The following is a 12,500-nucleotide window of genomic DNA, read 5'->3' as shown; positions in this document are numbered from 1 at the left end:
TTTGAGGCATTTTCTAGAGTGTGGTAAGAAGTGATGCATCAGAATTAGTTAGAAGCACTAATGAAATACTTGATTAAAGATCTGAATGTGTAAATCAGCTGTGTGTGAGACCTGTGAGCGCTCTGGACGTGTCTCTGAAGTAGTCGGCTGTGATGTCCTGTATGGAGTGAACAGCTTTTTCTCCGCGTTGATTCCACTCGTTCATCTCTGCCTGTAGTTCGCTCACACGCTTCGGCCCCAGCTCCTCGTACTGAAGACATTTCTAAACACACACAGACACACACACATCAGCTTCTGCTGCTAGAAGGACTGCCAGGTCAGATCTGTGCAGCAGCTGAACAAGGAAAGGCTCTGGTGTGTGTGATGTGTGCAGGTACCAGAATCTCGGTCTTGTAGAGCGTGGCGATCTCTCGCATGTCTCTGAACGGCTGCAGAAGGTTCTGGTAGAACTTTGTCGCCACACTCTCTAACTCACTGTAGGTCTCATCTTCCTCCTCGTAGATCTTCATCAGCCGCTGGAGCCCATCAGTGCTGGGATGAGTCTGCAGCAGCTGAAGAGCAAACACACAACACCATCATCATCCTCACTCAACCTCAACCCCCCCAGAACACCATCAAAACAGAATAGAATAGAATAGAATAGAATAGAACAATCAAACACAGTGGAACAATAGAATAGAACAGAACAAAATGAAACAGAATTGAATAGAATTATCAAACAGTGGAACAATAGAATAGAACAGAACAAAATGAAACAGAATTGAATAGAATTATCAAACACAGTGGAACAATAGAATAGAACAGACAAAATTAAACAGAATTGAATTGAAAACAAAGGAATAGAACAGAATAGAATAGAACCGAATAGAATAGAATAGACCAATCAAACACAGTGGAACAATAAAATAGAACAGAACAAAATCAAACAGAATGGAATGGAACACAACAGAACAGAATAGAATAGAATAGAATAGAATGTGTCGCGTCTCACCGCTCGCAGCGCGTCTTTGGCGCGCGTAATCTCGTCGCGCATCGTTCTGCATTTAAACTCCTGCAGGTTTTCGAAGTACTCGCGCTCGTCCTCCGCAGTGACGCTGAAGAGCGCGTCCAGCACGATCTTGCGTCCGCACGCGTCCACCGCGGCGCCGAAGTACTGCTCCAGCTGCCTGCAGGCCGCGTCAGCATCGCTCCGCGGCGCGCTGGAGAACAGCAGCTCCCACAGGCTCGGCTCGCGGAAGCGCGTCAGGTCGGGGAACAGCGGGCCGAGCTCGTCGCGGACGCCGCTCAGATGCGCTCCAATGCCGCACAACTGCGCGCCGGAGAACAGACCCGCGCAGCTGCCGCTCGCGTCGCCGCGCCGCTGCAGCGTCCGGTTATGACACGTCACCGCGAACTTCGTCTCGATCTCGTTCCATTCCACGATGAATCTGAGTTTGTGGCTCTCGCTGTCGTCGAAGGCGTCGCGTTTAACCGCGACCCATCCGTCCAAACTGTCCATACGCTCGCTGTCCGCGTCGCTCATCGCGTCGGTGTTTGTGTTGCGCTTCCGCAGTCATCAGCTGTCGGCTTCCTGTGGTCACGTGACGGGGAATTCCGGCGTCCTCGTGACACACAGATTTTTTCATTTTTATGCCAGATTTGAACAGACTGTATCTGTACAAAGAGAGCTGCTGTTACAAACAGCCGAACTGTAGCATTCTTCCAGGAGTCATCAAAAGATTAAAGAAATCCCTCAAATTTTAAATGGAACAATAATGGAAAACAAAAAGCAAATGTGAATTAAAAATACATAGAACAAAAGCTAAACACTCTAGATCAGATGAGCCTTACATGATATTAATGCAGATTGATTTTCAACAATTTTAGTGAACCAAATTGAACAATATTTTTAAAGCTGTTTTATAATTTTTGATTTATGTGTAAAATGTAAATATTTCACATGAACCTAAAATGTATCTCAATTCAATTCGAGTTTTATTTGAATAGCGCTTTTTACAATACAAATCGTTACAAAGCAACTTTAAAGAAAATAATGTTTCTACAATATTTAGTAATAGCTTATAAGTGGTGGTGACTGTCAGTGACTATCTAAATTAAAGTCTAAATATAAATAATATAGGCCTATTTAAATGTAAACTAAATTTAAAAAAAGTAAATTAGTGGCACCGACTGAAGAACCGATTGACAGGCGTCGGTTAACCTGCATGTTGTTCACAGTAAAGCAGCTGTTTGTATCATTTGTGATTTTTTTTAGCTCCTGCTGATATTCGATCTGTCGATCTATATTTATCTGTTCTGTTCGGAGCTCGAAGCGCATGCGCAGAAATTCACTCTACACCGACACCGAACACACGAGAACCGGGAGGTGTTTATGACTGCTCTATTACTTTGATGATTTCTGTTTGAAGCAAAAGCAAGAAAACAATAGCTGTTTAGTTGTGTTTTGTTTATAGCTGTAAAGGGTGTGTTTGTGTGTTTGTGTGTCAATATTTTTTGTAGAAATACAAAATAAAACCGCATCTTATGTTTTCTCAGTGTATTTTATGGTAGTCGTTATAAATAACTTCGATAGATAGATAGATAGATAGGGTTAAGAATATATGTTATTATAATAAGATGCTATTATAATCAGTTCCATTAATGTGATGCTCATTTTTTTGTTATAATTTTTTCCCCATATATATACACTAAGTTTTTCAATATAGTATCATTTACATTCATGCTAATAAAGCAATATTGAATTGAAAATAGATAGATTCAAATCTCTCTGAAAGTGCTTCACAGGATTGTTTTACATTCAGTGCTGCAATACATCATCAGCACACACACAAACACCAGAAAATAAAATGAACACAACAAAAGGAGCACAACTAAACAACACACCAAAATGAATGTGTATGAGGTCAAAGGTCATCTGGATGCTATTGCAGATTCACAAATTCACGAGTGTGTGACCCGAGTGGAATCAGTGTGGAAGTGTCTGAAAGAGATCACCAACTACAAGACACCATCCCCAGCACTGTGAAGAATCAACGACTGGCAGACGATCTGAACGAGTTTTACTGCAGGTTTGACAGAAGAACACCCATCACCTGCCCTGAACACCTCTCCAAACAACCGCTCTCACCTCCTGCATCCCTCTCTCCCCCACACCTGCAATACCTTCAGATCAGCGAGGATGCAGTGAAAAGGATAAAAGCACCAGGCCCAGATTGTGTAACCCCAGCCTGTCTGAAATCCTGTGCTGACCAGCTGGCCCCCATCTTCACACAGATCTTCAACAGATCGCTGGAGCTGTGCGAAGTCCCTTCATGCCTCAAACGTTCCACCATCATCCCCATCCCTAAGAAACCCAAAATTACAGGACTAAATGACTACAGGCCTGTGGCTCTAACGTCTGTAGTCATGAAGTCATTTGAGAAACTGGTGCTGGGCCACCTGAAGGACATCACTGGGCCCTTGCTGGATCCTCTTCAGTTTGCCTACAGAGCAAACAGGTCTGTGGACGATGCAGTAAACATTGGACTGCATTATGTTCTGCAACACCTAGACAGACCGGGGACTTATGTGAGGATCCTGTTTGTGGACTTCAGCTCGGCCTTCAACACGATCATCCCAAACCTCCTCCTGCCCAAACTAAATCAGCTCTCCGTGCCCACCTCCGTCTGTCAGTGGATCAACAGCTTCCTGACAGACAGGCAGCAGCTAGTGAGGCTGGGAAAATACACATCCAGCACTCGTACAATCAGCACCGGAGCTCCCCAGGGCTGTGTCCTCTCCCCACTGCTCTTCTCCCTGTACACTAATGATTGCACATCTAAGGACCCCTCTGTCAAGCTCCTGAAGTTTGCAGACGACACCACACTCATCTGCCTCATCCAGGACGGTGACGAGTCTGCTTACAGACAGGAGGTAAAAGAGCTGGCTGTCTGGTGCAGTCTCAACAACCTGGAGCTTAACACGCTCAAAACAGTGGAGATGATCGTGGACTTCAGGAGAAACCCCCCTGCACTCCCCCCACTCACCATCATGAACAGCACTGTGACTGCAGTGGAGTCATTCAGGTTCCTGGGCACCACTATCTCTCAGGACCTCAAGTGGGACATTCACATTGACTCCATCGTAAAAAAGGCCCAGCAGAGGTTGTACTTCCTTCGCCAGCTGAGGAAGTTTAACCTGCCACAGGAGCTGCTGAAACAGTTCTACTCCACCATCATTGAATCCATCCTCTGCACTTCAGTAACTGTCTGGTTCAGCTCAGCTTCTAAATCTGACCTCAGAAGACTACAGAGGGTAGTCCGTACTGCTGAGCGAATCATTGGTTCAACTCTCCCTTCTATTCAAGAACTGTACTTATCCAGAGTGAGAAAAAGGGCTGTTAAAATCTCTCTGGACCCCTCACATCCAGCACACTCCCTCTCTGAACTGTGTCCATCTGGTCGACGCTACAGAGCACTGAGCACTAGAACGACCAGACACAGGACCAGTTTCTTCCCTCAGGCAATCCATCTTATGAACAGCTGATAATAACTGTGGAACACACACTATTTATATTTATATACACATACACTGATTTATCTAACACACATAATTAGTGTACACTTACATTTTGCAGATAATACACATGTACATACATAACTGCTTTTTGTAATATACCTGCCATACAACTGTCAATTTGTATATTGTCATTCCTTACATACTTATTTGTATTTTTTTTATTCTTTAATTGTGTTTTTGTTCTGTCGCTGTCATTCTGTTGCACTGCTGAGCTTTTATCACGAAAACAAATTCCTCTTTTGTGTAAACATACCTGGCAATAAAGCTCATTCTGATTCTGATTCTGAGCGTCTGCGGTGTGTGACCTGAGCATGTGACCTGAGCGTCTGTGGTGCATGACCCGAGCGTCTCGAGAGGTGTGTGACCCGAGCGTCTGAGCATCTGTGAATCTGGAGTCTGGAAAAGCACTATAACGAAGTTCTGCAGATGTAACCCTTCTCTCTTGGGAGGCGAGCAGAAGAACAGCAAGCTGGAGCATCTGATTGACAGGCTGTCATGCCCATTATGAAGAGGCGGGAAGATGCAGTGTGTGGTTTGTCTAACAATCATCATTTACTCACCTTCATGTCATTCCAAACACAGAGAGAATGTCGATGATGGTCTTTTCATACAGCCAGTGGATGTTAAAGGGGTCATGAAACCAAAATTCCCTTGATCTTTTGATATATAAGAGAGCATTGTACTATAAAAACATTCTGTAAGTTACAGAACTCAAAACTTTCTTGTTAGTCTAAAAACAGCTTATGTAGCCAGCATAATTCACTTAAGTCAAAGAAGGTGTGGCCTAGTGGTTAGAGAGTTTGACTCCTAATCCTAGGGCTGTGGGTTTAAATCTCGGGCTGGAAATACCACGACTGAGGTCGAACCCCCCACTGCTCCCCGGACACCGCAGTATAAATGGCTGCCCAGTGCTGTGTGTGTGTGTGTGTGTGTGTGTGTGTGCACTCTGGATGGGTTAAATGCAGAGCATGAATTCTGAGTATGGGTCTCCATACTTGGCTGAATGTCACTTTCACTCACTTCATAAGCATCACCTCTGCAGATGATGATCTATTCCTGCGTCACGTCACTTCCTGTTTAGCCCCCCCCCTCACTGATTCTACAGCAGTCTGTTTTCTGACAATCAAGTACAAATCGTCACCCGAGTCTCACCTGGATGTTAGTTTTATTTTGTCGTTTCATTTATTATTGTAGTTCTGCTTTACAATAAAAAATAGCTTTTTTATTAAATCAAAAAGGGCAGTACAACAAATACTACAATGATGTAGAAATACTTTACAATTTAAATAAATGCTTTTGAAATTACAGATGAGAATTTAAAGAGGAATCTGAAGAAGAGGTAATTCATCATGAATGCAAAAAAATCTAAATGGTCCTAAATACAAAATATAAATCTCATTTTTCTTGTTATTTGGGAGTGAAGCGCGGCCGGGCTGTGGTCAATGAGAAGTGCTGGTGGGACGCTTCTATTCAGCTGTAGATGGAGCAGATCACTCACAAACACACAGCGTCCGTCTGACCCCAGAAACACAGAAGGGACCCAATAAACTGACCCTGATGGACACAGAATCCGCCGGTACTCGCAGACAAACAGATGTCAAGAACAACATGAAGAATGAAGGATCATCCCTCTCCGAGGAGTCTGAGATGCTTTACATCGTTCCAGTGTAAAATTGATCATCTATAAAAATATTGAGATTTACTTCATATAACGTGAGCGTGTTAAAAACCGCAGAAGTCCGTCGCAGCCGTATAAATAGAGCGTATAAAATAAGGCAGCAGTCTCGTCAGTAGATGACCACAGAGAAGCTCTGGAGGAAACACTGGAGATGCTCACCAGACGCTTCCTTCGGAGTCTGCAGTTTCTAAATACAACATCATCCTTTGGCGTTTAGATCATCTCTCACTCTAAGGGTAATATTAGCTAACATGATTCTCATCATTAGTTATTAATTATAATAAAAAAACAAGGAACAGCTGGACCAAAATAAATAGAGCTCCACAGATGTGTGTTTGTCTCAGTCGAGCCGATCGCTAGTGTTTCTTCAGTCTGTCGCTCAATCGTTAGCTCCGCTCATCCTCTCACAGGCGTGTGTGTGTGTGTCACTCCGGCGGCGGACGCAGACTGTGCAGCTTCTTCTCATCCAGACTCTTCCAGTATTTGAAGTTGTTGTCCAGATGCTGCATTAGATTGGGCAGATCTGCAAACGCTGGAAACACACAGAAGGCACTTCAGAAATGATTATTATTACGGTCACATGTTCAACATGTATTTGATCTGAGATGAGTTAAACAGGGTTTGTTCTTCACCTCAGCTCATCCTCAGTAAGAGTCTAGAAGGATCGGTTTCTTACCGTCCCAGGCGTCGAACATGTCTGTGATGAAGTAGTCGATGAAGGAGATCTGGGATTTGGGAATGCTGCAGGTGTTTCGATCAAACACGGGCATCACCACCGGCAGACCCTGCTGCTTCTCTTCATCCGTCTGTGAAGCAGAGACAGTGTTTACACTCGCGGGTCACTTCCTGTCACGCTCACAGAGACGGCTGCTCCTGACGCCGATCACAGAAAGCAGGATCTGCTGATCTCAGCTTTCTAAAGCCTTCTTTTTATCATGTAGATGTATTTATAGTGATGTTCCAATCAGGAATTTTAGACAACGCCTTGATTGCACAGATACTATTCAGACTGAGCTGATGATGACATCACTGCATTCAACGAACAGCAGCGTCATCAGCTCCAGATTGTTCCTAACCTTTTTGGAGTTTTTCTCCAGCAACTACAATCTACACACACGCACACACGCTCTCTCTCTTGCTCGCTCTCGCTCACTCTCTCTCTCTCACTCTCTCACACACACACACACACACACACACACACGCTCTCTCTCTTGCTCGCTCTCGCTCACTCTCTCTCTCTCACTCTCGCTCTCTCACACACACACACACACACACATACACTCTCTTTCTCTCTCTCTCTCACACACACTCTCTCTCTCTCTCTCTCACACACACACTCTCTCTCTCTCACACACACACTCTCTCTCTCACACTCTCTCTCTCTCTCTCCCTCTCTCTCTCACACACACACACACACTCTCTCTCTCTCTCTCTCACACACACACTCTCTCTCTCTCACACACACACTCTCTCTCTCACTCTCTCTCTCTCTCTCTCTCTCTCTCTCTCTCTCCCTCTCTCTCACACACACACACACACACACACACTCTCTCTCACACACACACTCTCTCTCTCTCTCTCTCTCCCTCTCTCTCACACACACACACACACACACACTCTCTCTCTCTCACACACACACTCTCTCCCTCTCTCTCACACACACACACACACCTGTGCGAAGTACTCCTCTGAGATGCGTCCGGCCCACTCGATGCACAGCTCCAGGGGTCTGCAGGGGTTGGAGATATCAGCACATTTGATCAACATCCGCTTCACCAGGATCCGGTTCTCTGGAGCCGTCAGGATGTTCTGCACCGAGTCCTCATCACCATTCCCCTACACACACACACACACACACACACACACACACACACACACACACACACACACACACCGCAGAATGAATACGGACATCCACATTAATAACCCAACACTCTCTGGGTCATTAAAGAGCATTTACCTGCACACAAAAAACTCTGTGATGGTTGTATCTCTGTGTCTGTGTGTGTGTGTGTGTGAGGGGTGTCTGTGTGTGTGAGGTGTGTGAGGGGTGTGTGTGTGTGAGGTGTGTGTGTGTGTGTGTGTGTGTGTGAGGTGTGTGTGTGTGAGGGGTGTCTGTGTGTGTGAGGTGTGTGAGGGGTGTGTGTCTGTGTGTGTGTGTGTGTGTGTGTGTGTGTGTGTGTGAGGTGTGTGTCTCACCCCGTTCTCCTCCAGTGCTGCCAGTGGTTTGTTGATGCTGTTGACAAACTTGTTGACGTGTTCGAAGTGTTTGGTCATCTCAGTGGCGAGGACCATGTCTATGACGGCCTGTCGGAGCGTGCGGTACTCGTTCCTGTGTGAGAGAGAGAGTGAGAGAGTGTGTGTGTGTGTGTGTGTGTGTGTGTGTGAGAGAGAGAGAGAGAGAGAGAGTGTGTGTGTGTGTGTGAGAGAGAGAGAGAGAGAGAGAGAGAGAGAGAGAGAGAGAGTGTGTGTGTGTGAGAGAGAGAGAGAGAGAGAGAGTGTGAGAGTGAGAGTGAGAGAGAGAGAGAGAGAGGGGGAGAGAGAGAGAGAGAGAGAGAGAGAGAGAGAGAGAGAGTGTGTGTGTGTGTGTGTGTGTGTGTGTGTGTGTGTGTCGGGTGGTCTGTATGGCTGGGACGATACACTTATCTATCGATTCAATATGTATTGCAATAATTAAGTATTGCGATTATCTAACTATTGCGATTCTATATTAAAATTTATTGTGATTTTGTTTTCTTATTAAAGACTAAACAATAGAAAATATTTGATTATATCCGTAAAGAGACTGTAAACGAGTCATTAACAAAAACATCACATCTTTCTGAAGTTTTATTATAGGAGCATATTTTAAAATACCTTGAACCATGAAACTTTCAAGTACCTAAACCCTGAACTTGCACATGAATATAATAGTCAGAAGATCAACAAAATAAGTAGAAAAAAATACTTTCTGGAATAAAATAAAGTTCTACTTTGCATGTGGTTTTAGTCATGTTTACGCAGTGTGTAAAATCCCAAATGTTTCCACACTTGTTTTAAAATGAATCGCGATACTTCGGTGAACAGATTTTCTCTCCCACCCCTAGTGATCTGATCACTGAGAACACACTCATCAGAGCTGCACACACACACACACACACACACACACACACACTGAAACCGGCTCAGAGTAGTGTGTACCTCTCCATGTTCTTGAAGATGTTGCACTTGTCGTCTCGTGTGGTGATCTGGAAGGCCAGCGCGGCGTGGTGACTCTCCAGCACGGCCGTGTCGTTGTACAGAATGGCCAGTTCACTTCCTGCGTTACACAGGAAGGAGTTTGTCCGCCCAGGATGATCGACATCATGCACGGTCGCCGCGATCAGAGCCGCCACCTCGTCTATGGGGTCCAGACTTTGCTGAGAAACAGACAGAGAGAGAGAAGCTGCAGTGACACGGAGCTAACACCGTCACATCTTTTATTAGCATACGCTAACCATCACGACTCCTGCCAATCAAACAGCTGTGAGTCACATGACTTCAGTGGAGTCTGCTCTGAGCAGTGAAAGATGTTTACAAACCACATGCCAAAATCACAAACAGTGGACACAGACAGCAGGGTTTCCCATACATTCTTTAATTTGTGGCGGCCCGGCACATTATCAACGCTGACCGCCACGGATTGATTCAGATTTTTAAACTATTTAATATGGGTACAATTATATTTCATTGTAGATCTGCGCGCTGCTTGCTCCCTCCCTCTCACAAACTGACAACGGAGACACGCGCGACTATCTCCTCCTCTTCGAACACGATCGGAATCTAAACATGAGCATGTGTTAGTTAGAGGACGGATCACCGGTGCTTAATGCTTATTCCCCCAGAGAAGATTCCAGAATCAATCCGGAGTTGAATGGTTAGTCATGAACACTGTTGCTCAACATAACTCTGAGAAGTTAGTCTATGTTAAGCGCTGTCGTGTTTCCATTACAGATTCACGCAAAACTTTTGTGTTTTTTTTTTTCTAAATATCGACAAACAACTATTGTGAAATGATGGCGTTTCCATTAACCGATGTTATGCGACTAAAACGGCATTTTTTTTCCCTCTCTCGCTTTTATCAAAAATTGCTGTGATATTTTTAGCATTTAGTGATGTTCTGCAGTGACAACACTATATTCAATATTATATCGCGGTGTCCATTTACATTTAAGTGCATTTTTAAATTAACACTAACTCCGCCCACCAACGTGTGATTGGGCGAACCAACTCTACAAAAGAATCTCCGATCAACGACTTGGTAGCAGATGGTGGATGGATAAGCGTAAATGATGTATAAGCGCGCACTTTTTTACTCGATCAACCAAGAGTTCAAACCCACCTTTTACTGAACTTTTATTTCTCCCTTTTCAAATCTCATCCCACATTAGAAAGGTGTTTAATTAAAAAAATAAAAATAAATTAAAAGTATAAGGTAGGGTCAGGATAGGCTGGGGAGGGCTTTACTCTCCCAGTAAGGTGCATTTGTGCATGCGTGCATTAGTGTGTGTGTGTGTGTGTGTGTGTTCACCTTGACGCGCTCCTTGCACAGGAAGTATGCGGTGGCGTGCAGCACGTCTGCGGCGTGTGTGGAGTTGTGGTAGGAGTTGCTGGAGTGATAATTAGTCTCGATGATCTGCAGCCAGGAGCGCAGCGTCGTCTCGGGACAGCTCAGGAACTCACAGACACCGAACCGAGAGAAGATCTTCAGACCCAGATACGATAGAGGCCTGGAAATAAACACGGAGAGGCATGAGGAGCGTCTGCTCACCTGATCATCACACACACACACACACACCTGTACAGAATCAGTGTGTTTAGATGAGAGTATACTACAGTCAAAGTGAAACAAGAAACTCAACTGGAAAAACCACATCCAACCGAAACACACCACTAAACTAAGTACAGACTGTTCACGTTTTCTAGTATGTTTTGTGTTTTTCTGTCATTATTATTAACTTGATATAAAAATATTAGCAGGCTATGAAATTAAGTGTGAGTTTGTCGACATATTTGTGTGTGTGTGTGTGTCTCACCTCTTTACGGTAGCTGACTCCAGGTTGAAAATATCAAAGTCCCACGATTCTTCATTTTCCATCGTCTGAGCAATGCATGGTGGGATATCGTTGAGGGACAGTGGTGTGGTCAGGTGACCTGGGATGTGGTGCAGCTCTGGAACACAAACGGTGTGAACAGTGAAACAGGAAATGGGTTCAAAGGTCATAAAGCGGTGAACTCTGCTCACGTTTTGTGGCTAAGATGTACTCGTTTCCTGATGACCTGCGCAGTCCGTCCTGCAGAAGAGAAACCAGCGTCATCTCACTGACAGAAACAACCGAGGAGCACTTCACATTCCTGATTACACGAGACGGACTGGAGATGGAGCTCACACACACACACACACACACTTACAGTCATCAGTCCGCCCACCAGGTCATTGGTGTGAGGGTCTTCCTCTTTAGTACCGAGCTGAGGAGAGTATAACTCTGTCGTCCGCAGGATCTCCAGCACACGGTCCAGCGCTTCGGCCACCGGCATCGGACTGCTCTCCTGAGCCGCATTGATGATGTTTATCACCTACACACACAATATATGAGCCTGCAGAATCACACACACACACACACACACACACTTAAGTACCTTAGTGATGGGAGCTTCAATAGTCATGGAGTGGATTCTGGCCATAGACGAGTGTCTCCTCTGAGAGCTTCCTGCTAAACACAAGAAGATCTGAAAACATCCTTCACTTCACATGCACCTGAGCACAGGGCTCAGAGGTCAAGGGTTACTCAGGGAGAGTTTTATGACGGAGACATGTTTTATAAAGCTCATCTCTTTTATCAAGTTATATTTTTGGGGTAGGTTATGCCTTTACTGTTGCTAGGACAGTGGAGATAGGACAGGAAAGAGACACCGGAAGCACAGCACAACACAAGCTATCTGCACGACAAAGTTCATTTCTTTAAAAGCTGATCCTAAATACAGTGAAGTCACCAAAGATGAGCGGACTGACGTATAGATGTTGTGTCGAGCCGTCTGTGCACCGAAGCAGTTACATGTTAAAGGTAAACCTGGACCCTCTGTCTGGGGGAGGGGCTCTGAGTAAGGGGCGGGGTTTGGGTTGAGGGTCAAAGGTTAGGGGTTAGCAGTGTCATCTCACCATCACTTCCTCTAGAGGTCGTCGAGCGAACGTCCAGCGATCCTTTCCTGCGGTCCTTGTGTTTGCTGGACTGCTGAATATCTGACA

General features: G+C 45.0%; 2 protein-coding genes across 4 annotated transcripts in view; both read right to left on the bottom strand.

Moving 5' to 3' along the window:
• Positions 1-1,598, bottom strand: part of whamm (WASP homolog associated with actin, golgi membranes and microtubules) — an 8,065-nt gene extending 6,467 nt beyond the window's left edge. The window contains exons 1-3 of the mRNA XM_026286933.1: positions 992-1,598; positions 378-551; positions 112-262 (exon numbers count right to left, since the gene is read on the bottom strand). Coding sequence (XP_026142718.1) covers positions 112-262; positions 378-551; positions 992-1,522 — 856 coding nt within the window. The 5' untranslated portion in view covers positions 1,523-1,598. The remainder of the gene's footprint in view (positions 1-111; positions 263-377; positions 552-991) is intronic.
• A 4,216-nt stretch (positions 1,599-5,814) lies between these two features.
• Positions 5,815-12,500, bottom strand: part of pde8a (phosphodiesterase 8A) — a 28,566-nt gene continuing 21,880 nt past the window's right edge. For 2 of the 3 annotated variants that reach the window (XM_026286930.1, XM_026286932.1), the window contains 11 exons: positions 12,414-12,494; positions 11,894-11,967; positions 11,666-11,830; positions 11,499-11,547; positions 11,290-11,425; positions 10,785-10,983; positions 9,416-9,633; positions 8,435-8,567; positions 7,907-8,071; positions 6,912-7,041; positions 5,815-6,767 (listed from right to left, as the gene is read on the bottom strand). In XM_026286930.1, coding sequence (XP_026142715.1) covers positions 6,661-6,767; positions 6,912-7,041; positions 7,907-8,071; positions 8,435-8,567; positions 9,416-9,633; positions 10,785-10,983; positions 11,290-11,425; positions 11,499-11,547; positions 11,666-11,830; positions 11,894-11,967; positions 12,414-12,494 — 1,457 coding nt within the window. In that variant the 3' untranslated portion in view covers positions 5,815-6,660. The remainder of the gene's footprint in view (positions 6,768-6,911; positions 7,042-7,906; positions 8,072-8,434; positions 8,568-9,415; positions 9,634-10,784; positions 10,984-11,289; positions 11,426-11,498; positions 11,548-11,665; positions 11,831-11,893; positions 11,968-12,413; positions 12,495-12,500) is intronic. The other variant, XM_026286931.1, reaches the window with a different exon arrangement.

Source organism: Carassius auratus, chromosome 18 (genome assembly GCF_003368295.1).
Source record: "Carassius auratus strain Wakin chromosome 18, ASM336829v1, whole genome shotgun sequence".
Taxonomy (NCBI): domain Eukaryota; kingdom Metazoa; phylum Chordata; class Actinopteri; order Cypriniformes; family Cyprinidae; genus Carassius; species Carassius auratus.
The sequence above is the reverse complement of the archived record's forward strand: the minus strand, read 5'-3'. Positions and strand labels throughout refer to the sequence as shown.